Raw genomic sequence first — 21,927 nt, 5'->3', positions numbered from 1 at the left:
CGCTGTCAACTTTGTCGAGCGGAGCTTAGCATGAGTGATTGTCCGCGTCAACTTTTGCATTTTGTGTGGAATTTATTTTCACTGATTTTTGATGAGTTTAATGTGAAATATAGGAAAAAAAGTATATTCGCTAGATTTTATTTTCATGAAATCATTCCTTCAGCGAAAATAAATTCCAAGTGAAAATAAAGTACTCTACAGTATGTAGCTTGGGTAGACTTCTTAGGTTTGTTCATTTCATGATATCTTCAATTCTCTAATTCTGGTGAATATTTTCAGTAAAAAGTGATATTTTTGACTTTTTGTTAAAAACCGCAAGTCTGATTGTATGATAATATACATATAGGTACCTCAGGTAAAGCTCTCAGATTAGTTCATTTCCTGACAATATCTTCAATTATCTAATTTTAATGATTATTTTTTGTAAAATATTTTAGAATTCTTGTTGAAAACAAGTCCGATTGCTGTGACACTATACATATTGCTCATCTTCAGTTCTTTAAATTGAAATGTGTATTACTAACAGCGGAGCTATCTCAGCAGACAGACTACTTGTTGACGAAACGTGATGCATAGATGATCTGGGCTGATACGCAGACGTGATTGTTGATGTGAATTACCTACATGTAGCTTACAAGATAATTAGCTAATTTTTAGCTGTTCCATGACTGTTTTACTGAACCATTCATTAGATTTTGATGATGCTCTGGGACAATGTGCAAACCTGGTTACCGATAGTTTTGCAAGAAATGCATGCATATTAATTCTAGGTTTTGGGTAAATATCTGTGCATATTAATTACTTAATTTGCATAATTAGTAAATTGTTGGCTTGTTAGATGCTCATGTTTCAAGTACTTGCAATGTGGATGCTGTAGGCCTATGCACAGACTTAGTTCTTACCATGAAAACATGATCATGTGCCACTTTGATTTCATCAATAGTGAATACAAGTTTATACCGTAGTTTGAATTCTGCCACAGTATGGCGAGGTAATGCGAGAATAAGTGGAGATGAGAAATTGTGTAGTCTCAATGTCCATTTTCCACTTTTTGAGAATATCCGTTTCCTGGCATCAGATTGTGAATTGGTTTTATTCATGACTGATTCATTGGTGTAACCCAATTCAAAGGTTTAGGAGCTGTAAAATCTCATCTGAAGTAACAATATATGAAATTAAAATTTATTACAGCAACAGTGAACTCTATTTTATCATGTTGATATTCTACAGAACAAACAAGATTTTTATTTCTAGTAAACAAAGTTGATTCAATACACCACGGTAACCCCATATACTAGGGGACAAAGTGAAATAAACTTTATATTGGGCTTTCTCAAATAGCTTAGTTGAATTTATTTGTCGAATCAAATGGTTATCTAATGACGTATATTACAGCAGTAAACAAATCTATATTTTGTTTTTGGAGAAAAGTTTTTAAAATAGTAAAATTGTTTGAAACTCGTTTGTCTAAATCTGAGTAGCCTATTAAATGCCCTCCATTAATCTGAACAATATTGTTACAGTATTCATTAGCCAATGTAACTGAAATCTTTATGATCAATACATTTCATTAGCCACAACACTTAAAATCTGAAATTATAATATCCACTATAAAGCAGGATACATATAAGAGGTTATCTCAAAGTATGCACAAAGACAGCGCAGCAGAGGTCAATGTCAATGTGAAAGCGTACAGTCTTCATGCAAACTTTGTGGTATCCTCTTATTATACATCTTTTCCTTCCAAGGATACATCATGGACATGCCGAAATCGAAAATATTTAGAACAGAATCGGCAAACTTTTGTGTGGAGTTTGATCAAACCCTAGTGGGGGCCACTATGCGTGTATTCATTCCATATTTGGAATTTGCATTTCCTAATATGATAGGATGAAAATGCCCCGTAAAATTACGACACGCTGTAACATGTGGCTAACACTAGGAGCATGCCAGAACCCAGTGCTAACTGATTGAGTAATGTCATTTTGCTGGCTAAAACAAGTTAGTGCCATTGTTTTTCTCTGACATTATCTCCTTCAGTGTTTTAACCTCTGTGACACTTGCATGTATCATATTACAGTGTACTATGCACTGTATAAGGACCACATCAACAATTTCACCAATGTGGTGTGACAACTGTCGCACTTTAAGCCAAAATAATGGTAGTGATATTTCTTTCAAAACCATTTTATACAACTTTTACTGAAAATGAAAGTACAGCAATTTATGTATGGCATATTCTGCAATATTGGAGGTTAGGAATGTAATGCATTTTGAATACATTTTAAGAAATGATATACTGAAAATGATGTAAATAGTTTTCTCCATGGGGCAAGTGGATGTGATCCCAATTGAACAAACTCTGGGAGACAGCTGCTTCCATCCAAAGAAAATCATATATACAAAACACTTTAAATTATTTACCTAGATAGTTAAATGCCCTAAATTAAAATTAACATTTTGTATTAAATTTGGCATGCGTTCTCTTCAAGTTAACAATACGTCGCAGAAGTTGTAATGAAATACGAATAAGAGAAATAAAGTGTTTGAAATAAGTTATACTTAAAAACGCATCAAAAATGTACTGTATTAGCTCTATTATCATGTACACCAAAAATTGTACAAGTTGTATATTTTGAATCGTTAAAATATAACTTGCTATAAAACATGTTATTTTAGCTAATCTGTAATTTCACCAATTCAAAAAGTATATTCTCAAGCCAAATTTGCTAAACTGGCAAAGAGCTATATTTAAAGTGTTTTACAGTATTTTCCCCCACAGAAATTTACACAAGTGCAAATACAGTACAGGTAATTAAAGTTAAATACATGTACAATGCTATTGTCTAAATTGTTCAATGAATGAGTACAATAAGTAGAAATAAATGGTGTTATCTGTGCACACTCCCTGTGGTGGAAATGACATAAGATAATAGCATAGTAAATACAGGAAATGCTGTTAATTTAGCCATGCACACTCCTCCCTGTGGCGGAAATGACATAAGATAATAGCATAGTAAATACAGGAAATGCTGTTAATTTAGCCATGCACACTCCTCCCTGTGGTGGTAATGACATAGCATAAAAAATAGTAAATACAGGAAATGCTGTTAATTTAGCCATGCACACTCCCTGTGGTGGAAATGACATAACATAAAACATAGCAAATACAGGAAATGCACACTCCTCCCTGTGGTGCAAATGACATAGCATAAAACATAGTTAATACTGGAAATGCTGTTAATTTAGCCGTGCAAATGACATAGCATAAAACATACTGTGGAATACTTTATTTTCACTGGAATTAATTTTTACTGAAAAGGCTTTTTGGGCGTTTTGCTTGGAATTTATTTTCACTGATTTTCTGATGAGTTTAATGTGAACTATAGGAAAAAAAGTATATTCGCTGGATTTTATTTTCACGGAATCATCCCTTCAGCGAAAATAAATTATTCTACAGTAGTAAATACAGGAAATGCTATTAATTTAGCCATGCACACTCCCTGTCGTGGAAATGACATAGCATAAAACAGCAAATACTACTGTAAAATCTGTATCAAAAGCCACGGCTTCTATTAAAATGGTACAATGCAACAGCGGGGATGCGGCTTCTATTAGAGCATCTACACATATGAGAAATGGTGAATTTTTGGGTCTCAAATGTTCATAAAGAATGGGTTCGGCTTCTATTAGGGATGTGGCTTCTAATACAGATTTTACGGTACTGTAGTACAGGAAATGCACACTCATGTTTGAAACAGAACATACTAGTAAAACAGAAAACGTGTTAATAAAGCAAAATATAACAATTTGTCAATGGGCACAAACAAGATTTGTACAGGAAGTTAGCAAACTTCCTAGAAAAGCTTCTCTGAACATTGCAATATAGCGAGGGACATTCTTATTGGTGCTATTAAATGATCGGTTTATGAAAACAATCTGTATATTTTGTGAAAAACTGGTGCAATAAAATATTAAGTCCACCAACAGATGGGTGTCATTTTGCTTTATCAGGGATACTGCATCATTGTTGTGAGTATACAAGGCCAGACTTTTATTATCCGTTGTTTCGCAAACCCGCCGAATGAACAGGAGCCGAAAATGAAATAAAAATAAAATTTTATTTCAGCGTAATTTCTCGTGCCTGCCGACTTGCTAAAAAAATATTATTTCCATCTTCATTTTTTTATCGCTCACCGCATAACAAATCAAAAGTTGCATTTTCACGGGAGTATCATGATCAAAATACCGAAGTTTTGCGCAGATGAGAAACAAGGTTATACATGGAATAAAATTTTATTTCATTTCTTCTCTCCGATCAATGATCTCACTTACATTTCCTCGAGAATCACACAAATCTAATGGGAAAAAAGAATTTATTTTATTTTTTTCCCCGCCTTCAAAAAAATTGCCTTATAAAAACTCAAGAAACAAGGAATAAAAACAGTCTGGCCTAAATAATATGCAGGAATCCTATTTGGTGTTACTTCAACTGTCTGGGAAAGTTGATGGGGTTATTGGATCATTGACAGTGACTTTCCTAGAGAGGTGGCAAGTTTTCCCGATACAAATCTTGTTTGCAACCGCACTTGTAACTCATCAAAATTGATATTTATTTTGTCTATGAACTAAACCAGACTCGATTTGTGAATTACTGTCATAATTCTGTCAGTGAAGTATCGCATAATCTTTATTTGGATACTGCTAAGTAGGTGATTACATACTTTATGGACCAACTTTGAACAAGAATGTGTTTTAACCAGAGAAATATGAGATAAATTACATTGTCAAAGTGTATTGCTTGCTGTTGTATTCACTCTTTTCCTATTCGGGATAGAGAGTTGCGAGAAGAAAACCATTACTGACAATGGTGCTACATTAGTATTGATGGCTAGCCTTAATGTATTGTATGATTGTCCCAGGCATAGTAACAATAACATACACATGTTTTTCGACCTGTGACTGTCATAGCACTAGAACATTAATTAATCCACGCATACAGTGAATGAAAAAAGCCTGTTAAAAAAGTTACTATAATACAGTGGGAGTTTGGTATACTTAAAACAACACTGTTTTGTTTTTTGCTCTGATGTATCTCAATTCACCATTCCTGTAAGTGGCACTCTCTAGTGTTTCTTTGTCGTAAAATAATGTATATGGTTGGAAGCAATGTTGTTCTATATCTAAAATAAAGTCAAGTCACTCAAAAACATAATCTTCATTGATAGACATTCATAGACCAAAACAACATTGATGCTTTGAACAGCCATCATGTCATCCATTTACGCTATAGAAGAAATTTATCACTCAAGCAACTTTTAGAAATGAGCTTAGTCTTTTCCACGAAACAAAACCCTAACCCGCATTTTTTTTCATTGGCCTAATAATATCCGAGAAAATTTCACAGTGAAACAGAAAATGAATAGCGCCATCAGTGTTCAACAATTCCAAAATGGCTGTCGCGTCATGTTTGCACAAATGAATCGAGCTGCAAAGTAGGCGGGAAAAGAGGTGGAAACTAAATATTCTTGACAAATTTATATCTGTGACGTGGTGATGTTTGAAGTCGTTCAAAATTTTGGTATAAATTCATTTTTTTTTTTCACATTTCATTTTGTGGAAAAGACTAAGCTTTAAAAATGGTGTATCAAAAATGTGCTTCCAACACTATACAATACGGTAATGGTTTTGTGACTGGTATTTTATTGTCATATCATGAAAAAATTATTGGCCTGTGAGCAGCCATACCCAACATATACACAGATTATAAAAGACTGCCGTAAAATCTGTATTAGTAGCCGCATCCTAAATAGAAGTTGCTCCATTCTTTTGAATAATTGAGAACCAAAAATTCATCATTTCTCATATCTGTAGGTGCTCTAATAGAAGTCGCATCCCTGCTGTTGCATTGTACCATTTTAATACTAGTAGTAGAAGTTGTGGTTTATAATACAGATTTTACAGAAGTATTTAAATAAAGTTTAGCTAACTGATAACTGATAATATTGTTGAGTGCGAGATATTGTTTGGTTGTTTGGCATCACTACACATCAGTTAGGGTACTGATAATAGTGTCCAGTGGGATACGGAAGTGAAATGTTTGGTTGTTCGTTATCATGACCACTATACAGGTCTTGTGTTGGTTGATAGATGTTGGCAAGCATATTAGAAACATTTACTGGTTCATTACGAGTCATGGTCAAATGTTCGGTTTCTGTGTCCCTTCGTATGCTTGGATACCCCATCGATGTAGAAGCTATGTCTTGTATATTATCGCTAGTTGAGGCATAGGTTTCTATCATACTGGGCTCCATATGAACAGTTGTACTCGCAGGAGGAGGTTTAGATGAAGTTCTTTTGGACCTTTTTGACATTCTTAGAGTTTGGTCATGAGATTTCTGATGCTCTATCAGGTTACCTTTACGATGGTACGTCTTGCCACAGATATCACAGGCGAAGGATGCATTAGAACGATGTTTACCAAGATGACCACAGAGAGAATACTTAGATGAAAACTTCAAACCGCAGTCGCTGCATTGAAATTCAGTCATTTTACTGGTGTGATTACGTTTGTGGTGTATGCGCAATTCAAATGGAGATGCAAACGTCTTACCACAAAGTTCACAAAGATGTGGTTTCTCACCTGTATGTACACGCATGTGCATCACAAGAATACTGGATTGTCCAAAACATTTACCGCAATGTTTACATTCATATGGTTTTATACCTAAATGTATAAGTTGATGGGTCTGTAACGATGACTTGGACGTGAACAATCTACCACACATCTCGCACTGATAAGCGTCTTTATTCCAATGTTCGAATTTATGTTGATTCTTGGAATATGGGTCGGTGAAAACTTTATCACATTTATTACACTTATAAAAACATTTATGTTTACCAAGGTTCTCCCTTTGTTTAAAATATCGTTTACAAGTGGAACACTGATACGGCTTGGCACCTGTATGAACTACTTGGTGTTTCGTTAAATAATCTTGTCGGCTGAAACGAAGTAAACATCGATCACATTGGTATGGTTTTTCTTTTTCAGTCACAGTAGATGGGCCAGCTGTTTCGTTGCCATCAAAGTTCTTTACATGTAGAGAATGTGACGGATTTCTTTTACCTTGTTCAAGTATCAAATTATCTAATCCGTGTGTTGTTTTTATATGTTCAATTAGCTTGTCTTTCTTTGTGTATGAAGCATCACAGCGGTTACAGTTGAAATTATGGAGTTGATGTCTAATTTCGTGGCTTTTCAACCCCCTTTGTGTTTCAAAGCTTTTTGAACATGTCCCACATTTATGAATCTTTTCAAGCTCTTTACTTGGAGCAGATTTGATTTGTAGTTGGAGTTCTGCCAGTTGCTGTGAACCTTTGTCTTTCACTTCACTTGCTGTAGAAGAGCTTTGGCTATGATCAGACTGTTTAACAGACAATCTATGACATTCCACATGCACTGCCAAAGCCTGGCGCTCTGCAAAACTTTTATCACAAACATCACACTTGAACGATTTTAAATCATCATGTGTTAGACGATGCATTTTCAACTTGAAGTAAGAATCAAACGTTGCATCACAACTCTCACATACACATTCCATCTTCTTCTGGTTTTCTCGTTCAGAAGAGGTCATTGTCGATGGATTACGAATGTCAATATTATGTATCAACTGTGCGTGAGTTACTAAAGATTCTCGCCGACTAAAAGTTTCTTCACAGAAGTCGCATGCATGAGGATTTATTTTCCCATGATCAATGACAAAATGTTGCTTCAATTTGTACCGATATGGATACGTCTTAGAACACTTAGGACACTGGTAAACTTGTCTTACTTGATCTCCATCTGATTCAGAGATGACTTTGATTGTTGTGTCTAGCCCCATGGATTTCATTTCTCTGAAAACTTGTTCCACAACACTCACACTGTCAATCTCTTTCTCTTGATGATGTCCACCTTTGAGATGATGCACCAAGTTTATCCTTTTATGGAATGGTTTATCACAAACATGACAAATGAAACTCCATTTATGTTTATTATGTTCTACTTTGTGTCTTTTCAGATCTCTCATTGAAGCACACTTTTTAGAACACTTTGAACAAGAATACTTCTTTTTTATTTTTCCTGACATGACTGCATTTTTTTTCTCTTCCTCGTAATTCCTCCATATTGAATTCCGCACATCCTTGTTATGAATCGACCTCATATGCGAGACAAAACTTTCACGTCTAGCGAATGTTTCACTGCACATCTCACATTGGTATCGCTTAATTTTCAAATGTATGATAATGATATGTTCTTTGACACCTCGCTTGCGCCTGAATAGCTTATGACAGTAGTTGCATACGTAGCCTTCGTCAGTTTTGATAATTGTATCATCGATGTTTTCCAGAGTGATACTTTTAAGGAAGGCAGATGACTCTTCTTGATTATCAACCACATTCTTCTCTGCTGAATCTAAACTGACAGCTTCCACATCTGGATTACCAATATTATCATTACTTGTCTTCACTGCTGTTTCTTTCTCCTCATCATTAGATATGACCGTCTTCACAACATTATGCCCAATCATGTGTAAATCCAAGTTCTTCTTTGTATAGAATGGTTTATCACAAACTTTACACTTGAATTTCCACTTGTATGAATTATGAACACGAGAACGATGTTTTTTCAATGCTTTCAGGGAACAGAAACGATCCCAACATTGATCACATTGATGCTTGCTTTGTTTACTAGAATGCAATGCCTCTTTCCTTTCCATCTCAGCTTTTTTCCACATAGGCGCCCGCGTGTCTGTACCATGTATGGTAACCATGTGGGATTGTAAACCATCTCGTCTAAAGAATGACTCGTTACAGAGTTTGCAACAGAATCGTTTGATATTTAAATGTCTAATTATAATATGTTCTCTGACACTGGGTCTAGCAACAAATTTTTTTTCACAATAGTTGCATTTATAAAATTTTCCATCTTTGGCTAGCTGTATCTGAATATCATTGATATCACATTGACTTGGCACTAACTGTGAATCTGGATCAGAGTCCGGTACCCATTCCTCATCTTTATCAGAGACTGACTCTGGATCAGATTCTTCTACCATGTCATAAATCACTTTTTTAGGGTTTGAATTTTTTCTTCTTTTTACTGCAACTGCAATCGGAAGATCTTGATCTTCAGTACTGTCAACTGAAGTTTTTTGTTGACATTCCGCATGTTCGTTCATTGCTTGGCTGTTGATAGACTCATCCACATGTCTGGGCAGTGCTTGATTTTTAGCGTCTTTTTCATGCTGTGGGCTGTGGCTCCCAAGAACTTCAATCTCACCTGGATCATAATGTTGTTGAGAACAAAAACCATCTCCTGATGCTATATCATATCCATTATCATTATCACTATCATCAGTATTATCACCATCATTCTTTTCATTCCTCAACAGAATATTATTATTATCACAATTACCTGTTGACTCTTGACTTGAATTATTCTCTTCATCACTTACAATAATGTCACTATGGTTACCCTTTAAATGACAATCTAGATCATCTTTTCTCTTAAAATATCCATTTTCACAGATATGACATTTGTATTGCCAATTTAGGCCATGTTTCTCTACTCGATGTTTTGTAAATTCAGCATGTGAGAACATACGTACATGACATGAATTACATTTGTAGACAGATGGACGTTTTGATTTAGGTCGTGGGTCTACATCATGAATAGATATCATATGTGATATCACACTATCTGGTCTTTTAAAACACCGCTGACATAATACACATTGGTATGGACTTTCACCAGTGTGGATTACTTGATGTTTTTTCAAACCTTGTTTAGTACTGAAAGTTCTGTTACATATTTTACAAATTGGGAGGCGGTTTCCAATGGCAACTTCTTCTTCTGGTAAAGCTTCTAAATCTTCTTCCTCACATCCTTCATCATCGTCTTCATGATTATCATCATCATCACCCTGTTGAAAAAATAATAAGTTTGAAAATGATCAATACTCTTTGATGTTTACTGAACAAATAATATACAACCTTTCTGTTTATAGACTGATCCAAAGTGATTTCAGTAGTTAATCAATATGCAAATTATAAGCCAATTACCAAGTGTAGTTTAATTTCATATTGTTAGACATTCAACTACACAAACAGCATACATGTATGCAGAGGAGGAATTGCACGTGAGGGCGCCCTTCTTTCAACGGAGTGTATTTTGTCTCATTACCGATTACGTCGTGTTGGGAGTAACATTCGGTCCACAGCTAGTGAATTGTTTGAACACGTACATTTGTCCCATATCCGGTATGTGCAGCTTTACTGGCGTTTTCTACAGAGGTTTTATTTAAATCATCGAGGACGTCTTGATGCTAAAATTCACTACTAAACTACACTAAGTTAATAAATATATTCGCATGTCAAAATTCTTGACAGAAAAATAATATCGTCAATATTCAAGAAGGAATAGGGATTTCTGTGAAGAGAGCACCAGCGTATCCAACAACCATGTTTACATCGCCATCTTTGAAGTGACCTGACTCGTAAGTCACACAACACCTAATTGTGAAAAATCATGGTAAATGAACATTAATAAAGACAGTTTGCACGCTTAGAAACAGCTTAAAACGGGAGGCACAATTTGGCGCAATCACACTGTATTAATTAAGCAGTATTTATCTACATTCTGTGTGATTTTCAGAGTGTTTGGTGTCTTGTGTAATATGAAAACAATATATTGATTTCCGTATACGCCGAAAACATCGATCAAAACTGTAGCTCAAAAATGCTATTTACAACTATTTTTAACAACATTTTTTATTTGTCTTAAAATCGACAAACTTTTTTTGGGGTAATGAATTATTCGTACATTTAAATCAGGACATAACGCAACCAATCACGTCATGCAACTCACTGCCTGCATGTATGTAGAATTTTTAATCTATTCAAGGCAATGTCCAAGTCATTCACTACTTAACCTTCAGTCTGTGCACAACCCCCCCCCCAAAAAAAAACATGCTCATCAACTGACTTTCTATTGAAGAACACAAAATTTCATACACATACATGTACGGGCAAGGTGATAGTTTTATGCATATGGGCCAGGCGAAAATATAATATAAAACAGCAAGCTACTCTAAGAACCGAGTAAAATAAGAATTCCTTTGTGTTTCAGCCTGTCAGGGTGTTAGCCAGCCACCAGTCCAGCCCACCAAGCAGACTGGCAACTTTGATTTTGGACTGGCAACTTTTTCCCATTTTTTTCTATTGTTCTTTGATAATTTTACCAAAATATATTGTAAACCATTGACATGTTCATGTAGTTGAATTGTTTTGGACTAGCAGTTGCAAATTCCTGTATAATAGCCTGCTGCCTGTCCTCGGTCATGGCGTCAAGCTCAAACATAAACATAATTCTCATTTCAATAGTGATTGAAAACTAAACTTCAGTCTAAACTTCACTAAACATTGAAATACTTAATTAGAATTGTGAATGAATATACATTGTATGTACTTTGTATTTTATATTTTGCTAGTTTCTTTATTATGAATACTATAATGCGAATATTTTTTAACATACATGTAGTATATATGTGAAGACATTCCCCCACTACTTCATGTACAAAGTTCAAAACCTTGAAGTAGACCCAACACTTATTAATAACTTTCTTTGTGGAGGAATTAATTTTAAGTTTAATGTACTTTTTAGCGACATATTGTGGAAAGTCAACAATAATTTGGGGAATATTGTATCCAAGGAAGTTAGAGTATTTATTACTCAATTGTATAAGTATAGAAAAGAAAGTTTGAATTTAATGTGATTTTTCTTCTTTCCTTTTTCAAATATGTATGATTTGGTTGTTTTCTTCTCTTTGTTTGCCGCTCCAAAGGCTAATAAAATATTATTATTATTATTACTACTGCACGTGTACAAAACAGTGTTGGTTGGTTCATCAAGTTATTTTGGGGGATTGTGTTTAGCATGGAGGTCCATGTGTGTAGCTAGCTGACCTGGCAGTGAATGACTATGGTATTATAATGCATATTAATAGTGTTCACGCTACATGAAATACAGGCTAATCTCATGTGTTTGCATATTGGATAGACCCAAATACGTTTACACACGAGAGGAAACGGTGGTTAGCACGGCCACAGTCAGGTACAATTTGGACTAACCAGTCCAATAAAAAGGCATATAATAAGCACAAATACCATGACTATGAATATAATAAAGGTGATTATATTATATTCTGACAGTTAGCAAAACCATGCTAAATTATAAGTGTACAGATTAGTGAATACTGTGGAATACTTTATTTTCACTGGAATTAATTTTCGCTGAAAAGGCTTTTTGGGCGTTTTGTATGGAATTTATTTTCACTGATTTTTGATTAGTTTAATGTGAAATATATAAAAAAAAAAGTATATTCGCTGGATTTTATTTTCACGGAATCATCCTTTCAGCGAAAATAGCGAAAATAATTTTAAGCAAAAATAAAGTATTCCACAGTAGGTTGTCCCTTTAAACTTCCCCCCTTACATATAGGTTTTGTATTAGCAATCAAAAACATGCCTACCCTTTCTATTAACCAACTTTTCGCCAAATGAACATGCATGAGTTTGTCCATATTTTTTTTTTAATTTTGATCAAAGCCTATAATCAATGGAAAATTATGTCTATTTGGTTCAAATTTTGGCAGGAAAGATTATAGTGTTTAAGGGACTGAATTTACTGTACACAGCTTTTAATTTTGAGGGTCATGAAAAATCATAAAATATTTTAGAGTGATCTTTGTGAAATTTTATTATATTAATCTACTTTTATTGTTTTCAAAGCATTGTGAACATTTTTCATTGAAAAAATATAAACTTTTTATAAACTGCAAATGTTTATAATGACAATTGGTTTGTGTAGACATACATGTAGTATTATCTCATTTTCTTGTTGAAAGTATTGTTCAAAAATATTGGCGGCACAGAAAAAAACAACATTACCATCAATTCATTGCTTTCCTCTTCAGTATTAATAAAAATAATCTTCATCTCTTGGTTACTAAGGACCATCTCAGTACCTCCCCCATTGTTAGGTGTATCATCACTCATCATAGGCATTCTCTTTAATTCTAAACTATTTATCAAATCACCCATACCCATCTCCTGCAAGGTCGCCTTGAGTTTCTCTTCCAGTAATTGATGTTCCCCTGGGTTATGTTCAAGCCATACCTGTATGGCACTGTTGAATTCCTGTCGATGTTCTTCAATAAGTTCTTTATTGCAAATATATTCAAGAAATTCTTCCACAGACAGCTTCAGAAACTGTTCATCAGCGCACACAGGTGGAAAATTGTCCTGTGAGAAATTGTTGACAATGTCTAAAAGTTCCTTGCTGGCGACATTATTCGCAATTTTGGCGATGGAGAAACACGTTTGCACTGTGAGGCGTTCCTGAACAAATGTGATGCATAATTTAGTTAAACTTGGTACATCTAAAAGTTGAGCTACCATCAGAAGTTCTTGGACCGTTTCCATGGTGATATCAACCTCACCAGAGTATGCAAATTCTACAACAACGCTGAGTATATTACTGGGCACGTTTTTCAGTTCTAATATTGGTAACTTCCGGTTTGGTTCTTTTGATAAAAGCATTTGGTGCACGACTCGGCAGCAAGACGACAGCACAACTCTGTGAGCCATAAACTCGTCTTTCTCGTCAGAAAGAAGTTTAACATCGCAAAATTCCTTCCGTTTTCTCATTTCGTTGATTGCACGTAGAAAGTTGTTTGCAGGTAGAATAGCCATGTTCAGAATCACAATGTTGTCCTTTGTTACAAACTGTATGCAGATTTATATGCAAATATTTTGCCTCTCCGACTCGAGTACTCGGACGACTTTAATCCGGTTTTTCGTTTTGCAGTCTGTCAGTGCGATGGAGGGAATATCATCTTGCCTCAGATCCGAAATTTAAGATACAAACTAAATGCACGTCGGATAACCAGAACTTCGCTGATATAGCATGGGTTTATACGGTTGAAATCGGGGCAAACGTTCGCACTTAAATTTTAACCAAACCTGACCCAAAATCCGCCATCTTGTGCGTGTGTGTATGTGACGTAGTCGTATCCCCACAGCAAGAAGTAAGAGGGCGCACTTCCTATAACTTTTTTGAATGGCTTGTGTGGGTTGACATGACCTGGTGAGAAAAACAACTTCTCTCTAACCAATTACATTCAGTGTAACTTGTTATATTGAATGTCAAGATGAGGAAAAGGAATAATTAACGCGAATTCATATTTTAGTAGTCAGACGCTTAAGGAGATTTGCAAAATGTGAACAAGTTTAGGACTTGGAATGTTCACTGAAAAAAATAAACGCCAAAATGAACTGATCATTAAAACCAATCCCTCCCAAACATCTCAATTGAGAACAACTGGGAAATGTTTAAGCGTAGTATGAAAAAATGCAAGGATAACTTCATACTTAAGTCTTACCCAGAATCTAAGTTAATGTTGCATCGAAAAAAATTATAGCTAGCCCTCTAGTGGCGACACATTTCTGTGACGTACGTGTTTTGATCTGTGGTCGCCCGTTAATAATATACAGTAGTCATTGACAAACCACTAAACCATCGTTTTGGACGTCTTGCTTTCACCAACTAAGTCATTGTGACGTCACACTAAGGCTTGGTCGCTAACGAGATTCGTACGGGTAACTTGCAACTTCGCTGGGAATGTCCTTATCAATGTTCTAATAACCCTATCAACTTCCCCAAGACGTTTGAAGTGACAGTAAATACCGGTAAGATTCGTACAATATTGCAAAATGAAAAGAGACAACATTTTAGCCCCTGTGGTACGTACCTAGACAAAATAGATTAGTCCAAAATCAAATGGGGAGGGGGTGAGATCGTCACAGAATGTAGCAACATCGTTTTCGCAACGTTAGATAATTTGATGGCACCAAAGTCCCTCGCTAGTTAATGTACATACGAATTTTGTTTGCGCCCGCTGTTATGCTGGTTATGGGGCAGGTTGTTACTAATAATAAGGAGTACCTAGTGCGGACCGCAGTATGAGAAAAGTGGGACAGAGTGGACTTGAAATGCGGTGAATATTAGAATTTTATATTGATGTACAATTACCCCCAACTATGAACGTACTAAAATTATTGCACAATGATGGTGGGCTTAGTCTTTTCCACGAAACGGAACGAAACCCTAACCCGCATTTTTTTTCATTGGCCTAATAATATCTGAGAAAATTTCACACTGTGAAACACGAAATGAATAGCGCCGCGGCCATCAGTGTTCAACAATTCCAAAATGGTCATGTCAGCACAAATGAATCGAGCTGCAAAGTAGGCGAAACAGATTTGGAAACTAAATACATGTATTCTCGACAAATGTATTTCTGTGACGTGGCGATGTTTGAAGTCGTTCAAAATTTTGGTTTAATTTCATTTCGGTTTTTTTCACGTTTCGTTTCGTTTCGTGGAAAAGACTGAGCCGCGATGGTGACTTTTATTTTATACTCTCCCTTGTGATCACTCCGTACTTGTCGGAGATTCATAATATATATTTGTATTCGTTTTCATATTGCTAATATTATTATTACATGTCATTTCGCTATAGTTAATTCGTTTTACCTTTCGCATGAAGGATTCCTCTGAGTAATTCTCGACCAATTAGAATCATTTAATTTCAGCCAATCATTTTACTCTGTATTGTATCTTTTTCTCCCGCGTACTTCATTTCGTATTTCCCGCTTACGTGTTTTCTCTCACGTTCGATTCGCACCTATATAAAGGGCTAGTTTCGGAGTTTCGGGGCTCCTTATTCATGTGCTACATGTTTCTATGCCAGTTTATCCAGCAATAAACCATACCGTGTTTTGCATCCACATTGACTGTTTTATTCTGCCATCAAGTTCAACTGAAGCGTATTATTATACCCCACATAATTTGGTGACCTAGACCAGGATATCTCAGCTCAACACGATGTCAGAAGAACAGCCACCACAGAACGCCGCTGCTGATGCCCAAGCAGTGGAGACGACAAACGCATTGGCAAAGCTGAAATTGAAGCGAAGGAGTCAACGAGGGCAGCTCACACGACTTTTCAACAAAGCCGAAACCCAGAAGAAGCAAATCGCCGACGCGGAAGGCCGGGAAAATAAGCTTACAGAGATTGAACAACTCGTCGCGCTCCACTCTCTCCTGACCGACCGCTACGCAACGCTCATCATGCTCGAAGAACAAATTCTCGAACTCACTGAAGAAGCACTCTTTGATTCAGTCAGCGAAGAGAGCTCCGAATATACTGACGACGTATTCTGCAAGAATCACGCTCTGAACGTTTTCATTAACAAGATGAAGACAGAAAACGAACCGCTACTTGACACCGCAAGCATCGCGTCCGCCAACTCATCTAGAGGCACCTCATCGACAGGTACATCGTCTACCTCCTCAACAAAGACCGTCTCGCTACCCAAGATCGTCCTACCACAGTTTGAAGGTAACGTACTGGAATGGGCTAGCTTTTATGACATTTTCAGATCTTCGATTCATTATGATGACACTCTCAGCAACGTACAAAAGTTCACCTACCTACGCACCATGCTAAAGGGCGAGGCAGCGCGAACTATTGCTGGACTATCTCTCACTGATGGTAACTACCACCACGCTATTGAACTGCTCCTAGAACGATACGGACGTGACCACCTAGTTACCGAGGCACATATGACTTCGCTCTGGCAATTGCAACAACCCACCAGCGACATCGAAAGTCTGCGTAAATTTTATGACGCGCTGGAAGGACATATCCGTGGTCTACAAACACTCGGAAAACCGGAAAGTTCTTACGGTGACCTCCTCGTTCCGATCATCCGCGACAAACTACCGGCAACCATTCGAAAGCAAATCGCTCGCGAAATCGGGGGAGAAGCTTGGAGTTTACCTAATCTACGTAAAGCACTGCTACGCGAAATAACCGCGATCCAATCCGGGAACCCGCTCGACGAATCGTCAATCAACAATTCACGGTATCAACCGGACATTACTGCTACATTTCATACAAATGTGCGATCTCCAAAACGCGATCCAAAATTGCGTAACACCAGCGCCAAATGCACCTACTGTAAAGGAACACACTTCACTTCTGCATGTCGCGTAGTAACGGACATAAACAAACGTTGGGAAATAGTCAAACGTGACAAACTTTGTTACAATTGTTTGGGAAGACATCGAGCATCGGAATGTAAATCTAAGTTCAACTGTCGTACATGTAAACGAAGACACCACTCAACACTACACCAAGAAAGCCAACCCGCGACGGACGTTGCAACATCTGATACGAATCCAAATTCACCGGTTCATGTGACATTGACAAAACTCAACGACACCCACAGGAACTCGCCAAATAATACATGTCTGCGTCCTGTACTTCTCAAGACTGCTATTATTCCGATATCTGTAGGTAATAGCCAGCCACTACAAGCTAACGTACTTTTCGACGAAGGGGCAAGCCGTTCATTCATCTCTCGTAAGTTTGCTAACGATTTGAACTTATCTCCTACACGCACTGAACAAGTATTTCTTTCTACATTTGGCGACAATACTGATCACTCACGAGCGTTAGACTTTGCTAGTGTCACAGCACACGATTTGTCGGGACATACTTCGAATATTGACGTACTGTTCATCTCTGAAATATCGACTAAACTGACAAACCACATCACTGAATCTATTCACCACGTTGATTATTTGCGCGGACTAACATTTGCGCATCCAGTCACAGAAGATAAATCATTCTCTATTGATTTACTTATCGGCGCTGACCAGTATTGGAATTACGTCGGGGATAACGTTATCCGCGGCAATGGTCCTACAGCGGTTTCCTCCAAATTCGGATATTTATTATCAGGGCCAGTTGACAAGGGTCAAAGGTCAACGACCGCAGATGTAAACATACTACACGTCTCTACCGAATCGCAACAACTCGACAGCAAACTCCAGCGTCTCTGGGATTTAGAAAGTATCGGTGTGACCGACGACCCCTCCGCAGAATTACGTATGGATTTTGAAACTTATCGTGACACTCATTTGCAAATTGAAGACAAAAAATACATTGCGAGATTACCATGGTGTGATAACCACCCACCGTTGCCTACCAATTACGACGTCACAGTTAGTCGAACGCGCGCCATGCTCAGACGTTTGTCTCCTGAGTTACTCGACGCATACAACTCTATCATCGAACAGCAACTCAACCGCGATTTCATCGAAGAAGTCTACAATGATGACAATACTGTCGGACATTATCTACCCCATCGCTCGGTAGCAAAGGACTCTACTACAACCCCGATTCGTATTGTGTACGATTGCTCTTGCCGCCGAAACGCCAATTCCCCGAGTTTGAACGATTGTCTCCAAACCGGGCCTTCTATGATTAATGATTTGCCAGCCATCTTAATGAGGTTCCGTGCTAACAATATTGCGGTCTGTAGTGATATTGAGAAAGCATTCCTTAACGTGAGACTGCATCCCGATGAACGGAAATTTACCAAATTTCTGTGGCTGACAGACGTGAATAATATCGACAGTCCACTCAAAGTGTATCAATTTAAATCTGTGCTGTTTGGTGCTGTGTGCTCACCTTTTATCCTGAATGCTGTGATCAAAACTCATTTGGATAATAACTGTGATATTAATACTGCCAATCAAATGAAAGACAACATCTATGTCGATAATGTCATTGATGGAGTCTATTCGGAAGCAGATGCTGTTAAATACTACAGTGAATCTACGAGCCTCATGAATTCTTGTGGATTTAATTTACGTGCTTGGTCATCGAATTCTCCTGATTTGTGTGAACTTGCTACCCGAGATAACAAATATGAGCCCGCCGACGAAGTTTCTGTGCTTGGTATGCGTTGGAAAATTACATCCGACGTGTTGACACATTCTCGTGTTAACAGTCAACCTCAAGTCGCGTCGTTTATTACAAAACGTGACATTGTAAGTTTCACAGCGAGTGTATACGACCCGCTTGGATTAATTTCACCGGTATTGGTACGCGCCAAACTATTTATTCAACTTTTGTGGAAGTTGAAATTGGAGTGGGATGAACCACTAAGTCCTGAACTTTACGAACAATGGATCTTAATTGCTGAGGATTTAACCGCTGCTCGTGATAATCAAATCAACCGGAAATATTTTGACAAGACTTCTCCAGGTGATACCTATCAAATGCACACTTTCGCAGACGCGAGCACTTCCGCGTATGGTGCTGTTGTGTTTCTTCGTCGCCAGCACGAAACGGCTCTTGTCATGTCAAAGACACGAGTCGCCCCTAAATCGGAATTATCTCTGCCGAAATTGGAATTAATGGCTGCACTGATCGCTACGAGACTCGGTAAACTCGTACTGAATGCTCTATCGGACAAATTCAATATAACTGAACATTTCCTGTGGTCCGACAGTCAAGCGACCTTGCATTGGATTAATAGCAGTAAGAAGTTGCCAGTATTTGTTCAAAATAGAGTGCAAGAAATACGCGACTTCACACAAGAATATAAATACTGTCCAACCGTGGACAATCCCGCGGACTTACTAACGAGAGGTATATCAGCTAATGACCTCCGTTCAAACCCCAAATGGAATTATGGGCCGTCATGGTTACCAGATCAACAATTGTGGCCAACATGGGATGTGAACAATGCTACTCAACTACATGTCAACATCACGAAGGAAGATGACGACCTCGTCAACCCGGATACTACTTCGCCAGTCATCAACGCACAAACCGCTCGTCAAGAGACTGATGAAAGTGACAACTCCGGTGTTCAACGTATTATTGACATTTCCAGGTACAATTCACTCGATAAACTGTTGCGTGTGACCGTCTACGTACTGCGATTTGTTAACCGTATAAAACAAATCACTCGCCAGCCAAACTCGGACAATAACAATGATATAATCACATCAACAGAACTTAAGAACGCTGAACTTCTGTGGACAAGAAATGTCCAATCTGAACATTACGGGGATACTATCCATGCGTTACGCGAACAACGACGCAAGTTCGGACCGCTCATTCGTCAATTGAACTTATTTCTAGACGAGAAGGAAATACTTCACTGTGGAAGTCGTATCCACAACGCACCGCTCGACTATGTGACGAAATACCCGATACTGTTACCGTCATACCATGCATATACACGACTAATTGTGATGAAAGCACACGAACTAAATAAACATTCTGGTGTCCAGTCTACAGTGACCCAGATTCGGCAACAACACTGGATACCCAAAATACGCCAGGTTGTACAGAGTATACTGAGAAGTTGTGTGACGTGTCGCAAGGTCGATGGAAAACCGTTTTCCAACCCCGTTCAAGCACCGCTACCATCATATCGCGTAAATATGATGCCCCCATTCGCCGTGTGTGGAGTTGACTTCACTGGAAGTCTCATAACCAAAACACCTGATGGAAAAAGAAATAAAGCCTACGTTTGCTTATTCACTTGTGCAGTGACACGCGCCGTCCATTTGGAAGTTATACCCGACCTGTCAACAAAGACATTTCTACACGCTTTCCGTCGCTTCGCTGCAAGACGTTCACTACCCAGTCGTATGTTGTCCGACAACGCGTCCACTTATATATCCGCCGCGGAAGAAATACGCAATCTACTCGATACTTCAGAAGTTCGCGAATATCTCGCTTCGCATCGCGTCGAGTGGACGTTCATCCCGAAACGAGCTCCATGGTTTGGAGGATTCTGGGAAAGGTTAATCGGCATAACCAAGAACGCCATCAAAAAGGTTTTGGGCCGTGCGCTAATCACCTTTGATGAACTTTCTACCATAGTTACCGAAATCGAAGCTACTGTTAATGATCGTCCATTAACATACGTGTCTTCCAGCATCGAAGACAACGTCAGTTTGACACCGTCTCATCTGCTCAACGGCCGGTCATTGACACAGTTACCATACATAAACATTACCGACGATGAACTTTATGACCCCGATTATGACAGTCATACGAAAGTCAACAAACGATATGAACATTTAGTTCGTCTACACATACAATTCTGGCGTCGATGGCAGACAGAATATCTCACCGCACTACGCGAACGTCACCCTACTACCGGTACAAAGAACAATACTATTAAAGTAGGTGATGTTGTCATAGTACACGACGACATTAATCGCCGAGTAAAGTGGCAACTTGCTATAGTAAACAGTCTAGTTTACGGCAAAGATGGACTTGTCCGGTCAGCTGAGGTGAAAACTTCCAATGGTCATATGTCCCGCCCTATTCATAAATTGTTCCCGCTGGAAATTGTATCGAAGGAATTGACATCATCCAGCGATGACACAACGCAACCCACTGCCACAGATGGTATCACTAACATGCATGATGAAATCAACATCCCTACCAGTGGAAGTACAGATGATATACCATTGCCACAACGCAGATCACATCGTGACGCCGCAGCTGCCGCCAACGTCAGACTCAAAGATTTATTCTGAACTTTAGTGAAAATCGCACTAGATCAGAAGTTTACAAGTTCAATTTGTGTTCCCCTGAACTTGAAAAAATGAACTAATAGTTATTAGTGAACTCTTTTATCAATCGTTATTCGTTTATTCTCATATATATATATTATTCCTGAATGTGTACTTTTTCTCAAAGTCGGGAGAATGTCGGAGATTCATAATATATATTTGTATTCGTTTTCATATTGCTAATATTATTATTACATGTCATTTCGCTATAGTTAATTCGTTTTACCTTTCGCATGAAGGATTCCTCTGAGTAATTCTCGACCAATTAGAATCATTTAATTTCAGCCAATCATTTTACTCTGTATTGTATCTTTTTCTCCCGCGTACTTCATTTCGTATTTCCCGCTTACGTGTTTTCTCTCACGTTCG

At 37.7% G+C, this 21,927-nt stretch overlaps 2 protein-coding genes across 2 annotated transcripts; one reads left to right on the top strand and one right to left on the bottom strand.

The window, feature by feature from the left end:
* Nucleotides 1–1,206: 1,206 nt before the first annotated feature.
* Nucleotides 1,207–14,096, bottom strand: LOC102807846 (uncharacterized). Its single transcript, XM_085493149.1, has 2 exons — nucleotides 12,991–14,096; nucleotides 1,207–9,965 (listed from the first exon to the last, which is right to left on the bottom strand). Exons 1-2 carry the CDS (start codon nucleotides 13,792–13,794, stop codon nucleotides 6,051–6,053), a joined length of 4,719 nt encoding a protein of 1,572 aa, XP_085349275.1. The 5' UTR covers nucleotides 13,795–14,096; the 3' UTR covers nucleotides 1,207–6,050.
* A 1,891-nt stretch (nucleotides 14,097–15,987) lies between these two features.
* On the top strand, nucleotides 15,988–21,522 carry LOC102806172 (uncharacterized). The gene has a single exon (XM_006820382.2). It carries the CDS (start codon nucleotides 15,988–15,990, stop codon nucleotides 21,520–21,522), a length of 5,535 nt encoding a protein of 1,844 aa, XP_006820445.2.
* Nucleotides 21,523–21,927: the final 405 nt, after the last annotated feature.

The sequence above is a fragment of the Saccoglossus kowalevskii genome, chromosome 18 (genome assembly GCF_978046115.1).
Source record: "Saccoglossus kowalevskii chromosome 18, keSacKowa6.1, whole genome shotgun sequence".
In the NCBI taxonomy this organism is placed as follows: Eukaryota; Metazoa; Hemichordata; class Enteropneusta; family Harrimaniidae; genus Saccoglossus; species Saccoglossus kowalevskii.
This window is presented reverse-complemented; position numbering and strand designations above follow the sequence as displayed.

Bases quoted from the DNA above. Each gene is read 5' to 3' on its own strand.
- LOC102807846 (XM_085493149.1), bottom strand. From the start codon at position 13,794: ATGGCTATTCTACCTGCAAACAACTTTCTACGTGCAATCAACGAAATG. The intron at 9,966-12,990 runs GTAATGTTGTTT...TTTTTTCAACAG, and splicing joins AGGAAAGCAATGAATTGATG to GGTGATGATGATGATAATCA.
- LOC102806172 (XM_006820382.2), top strand. From the start codon at position 15,988: ATGTCAGAAGAACAGCCACCACAGAACGCCGCTGCTGATGCCCAAGCA.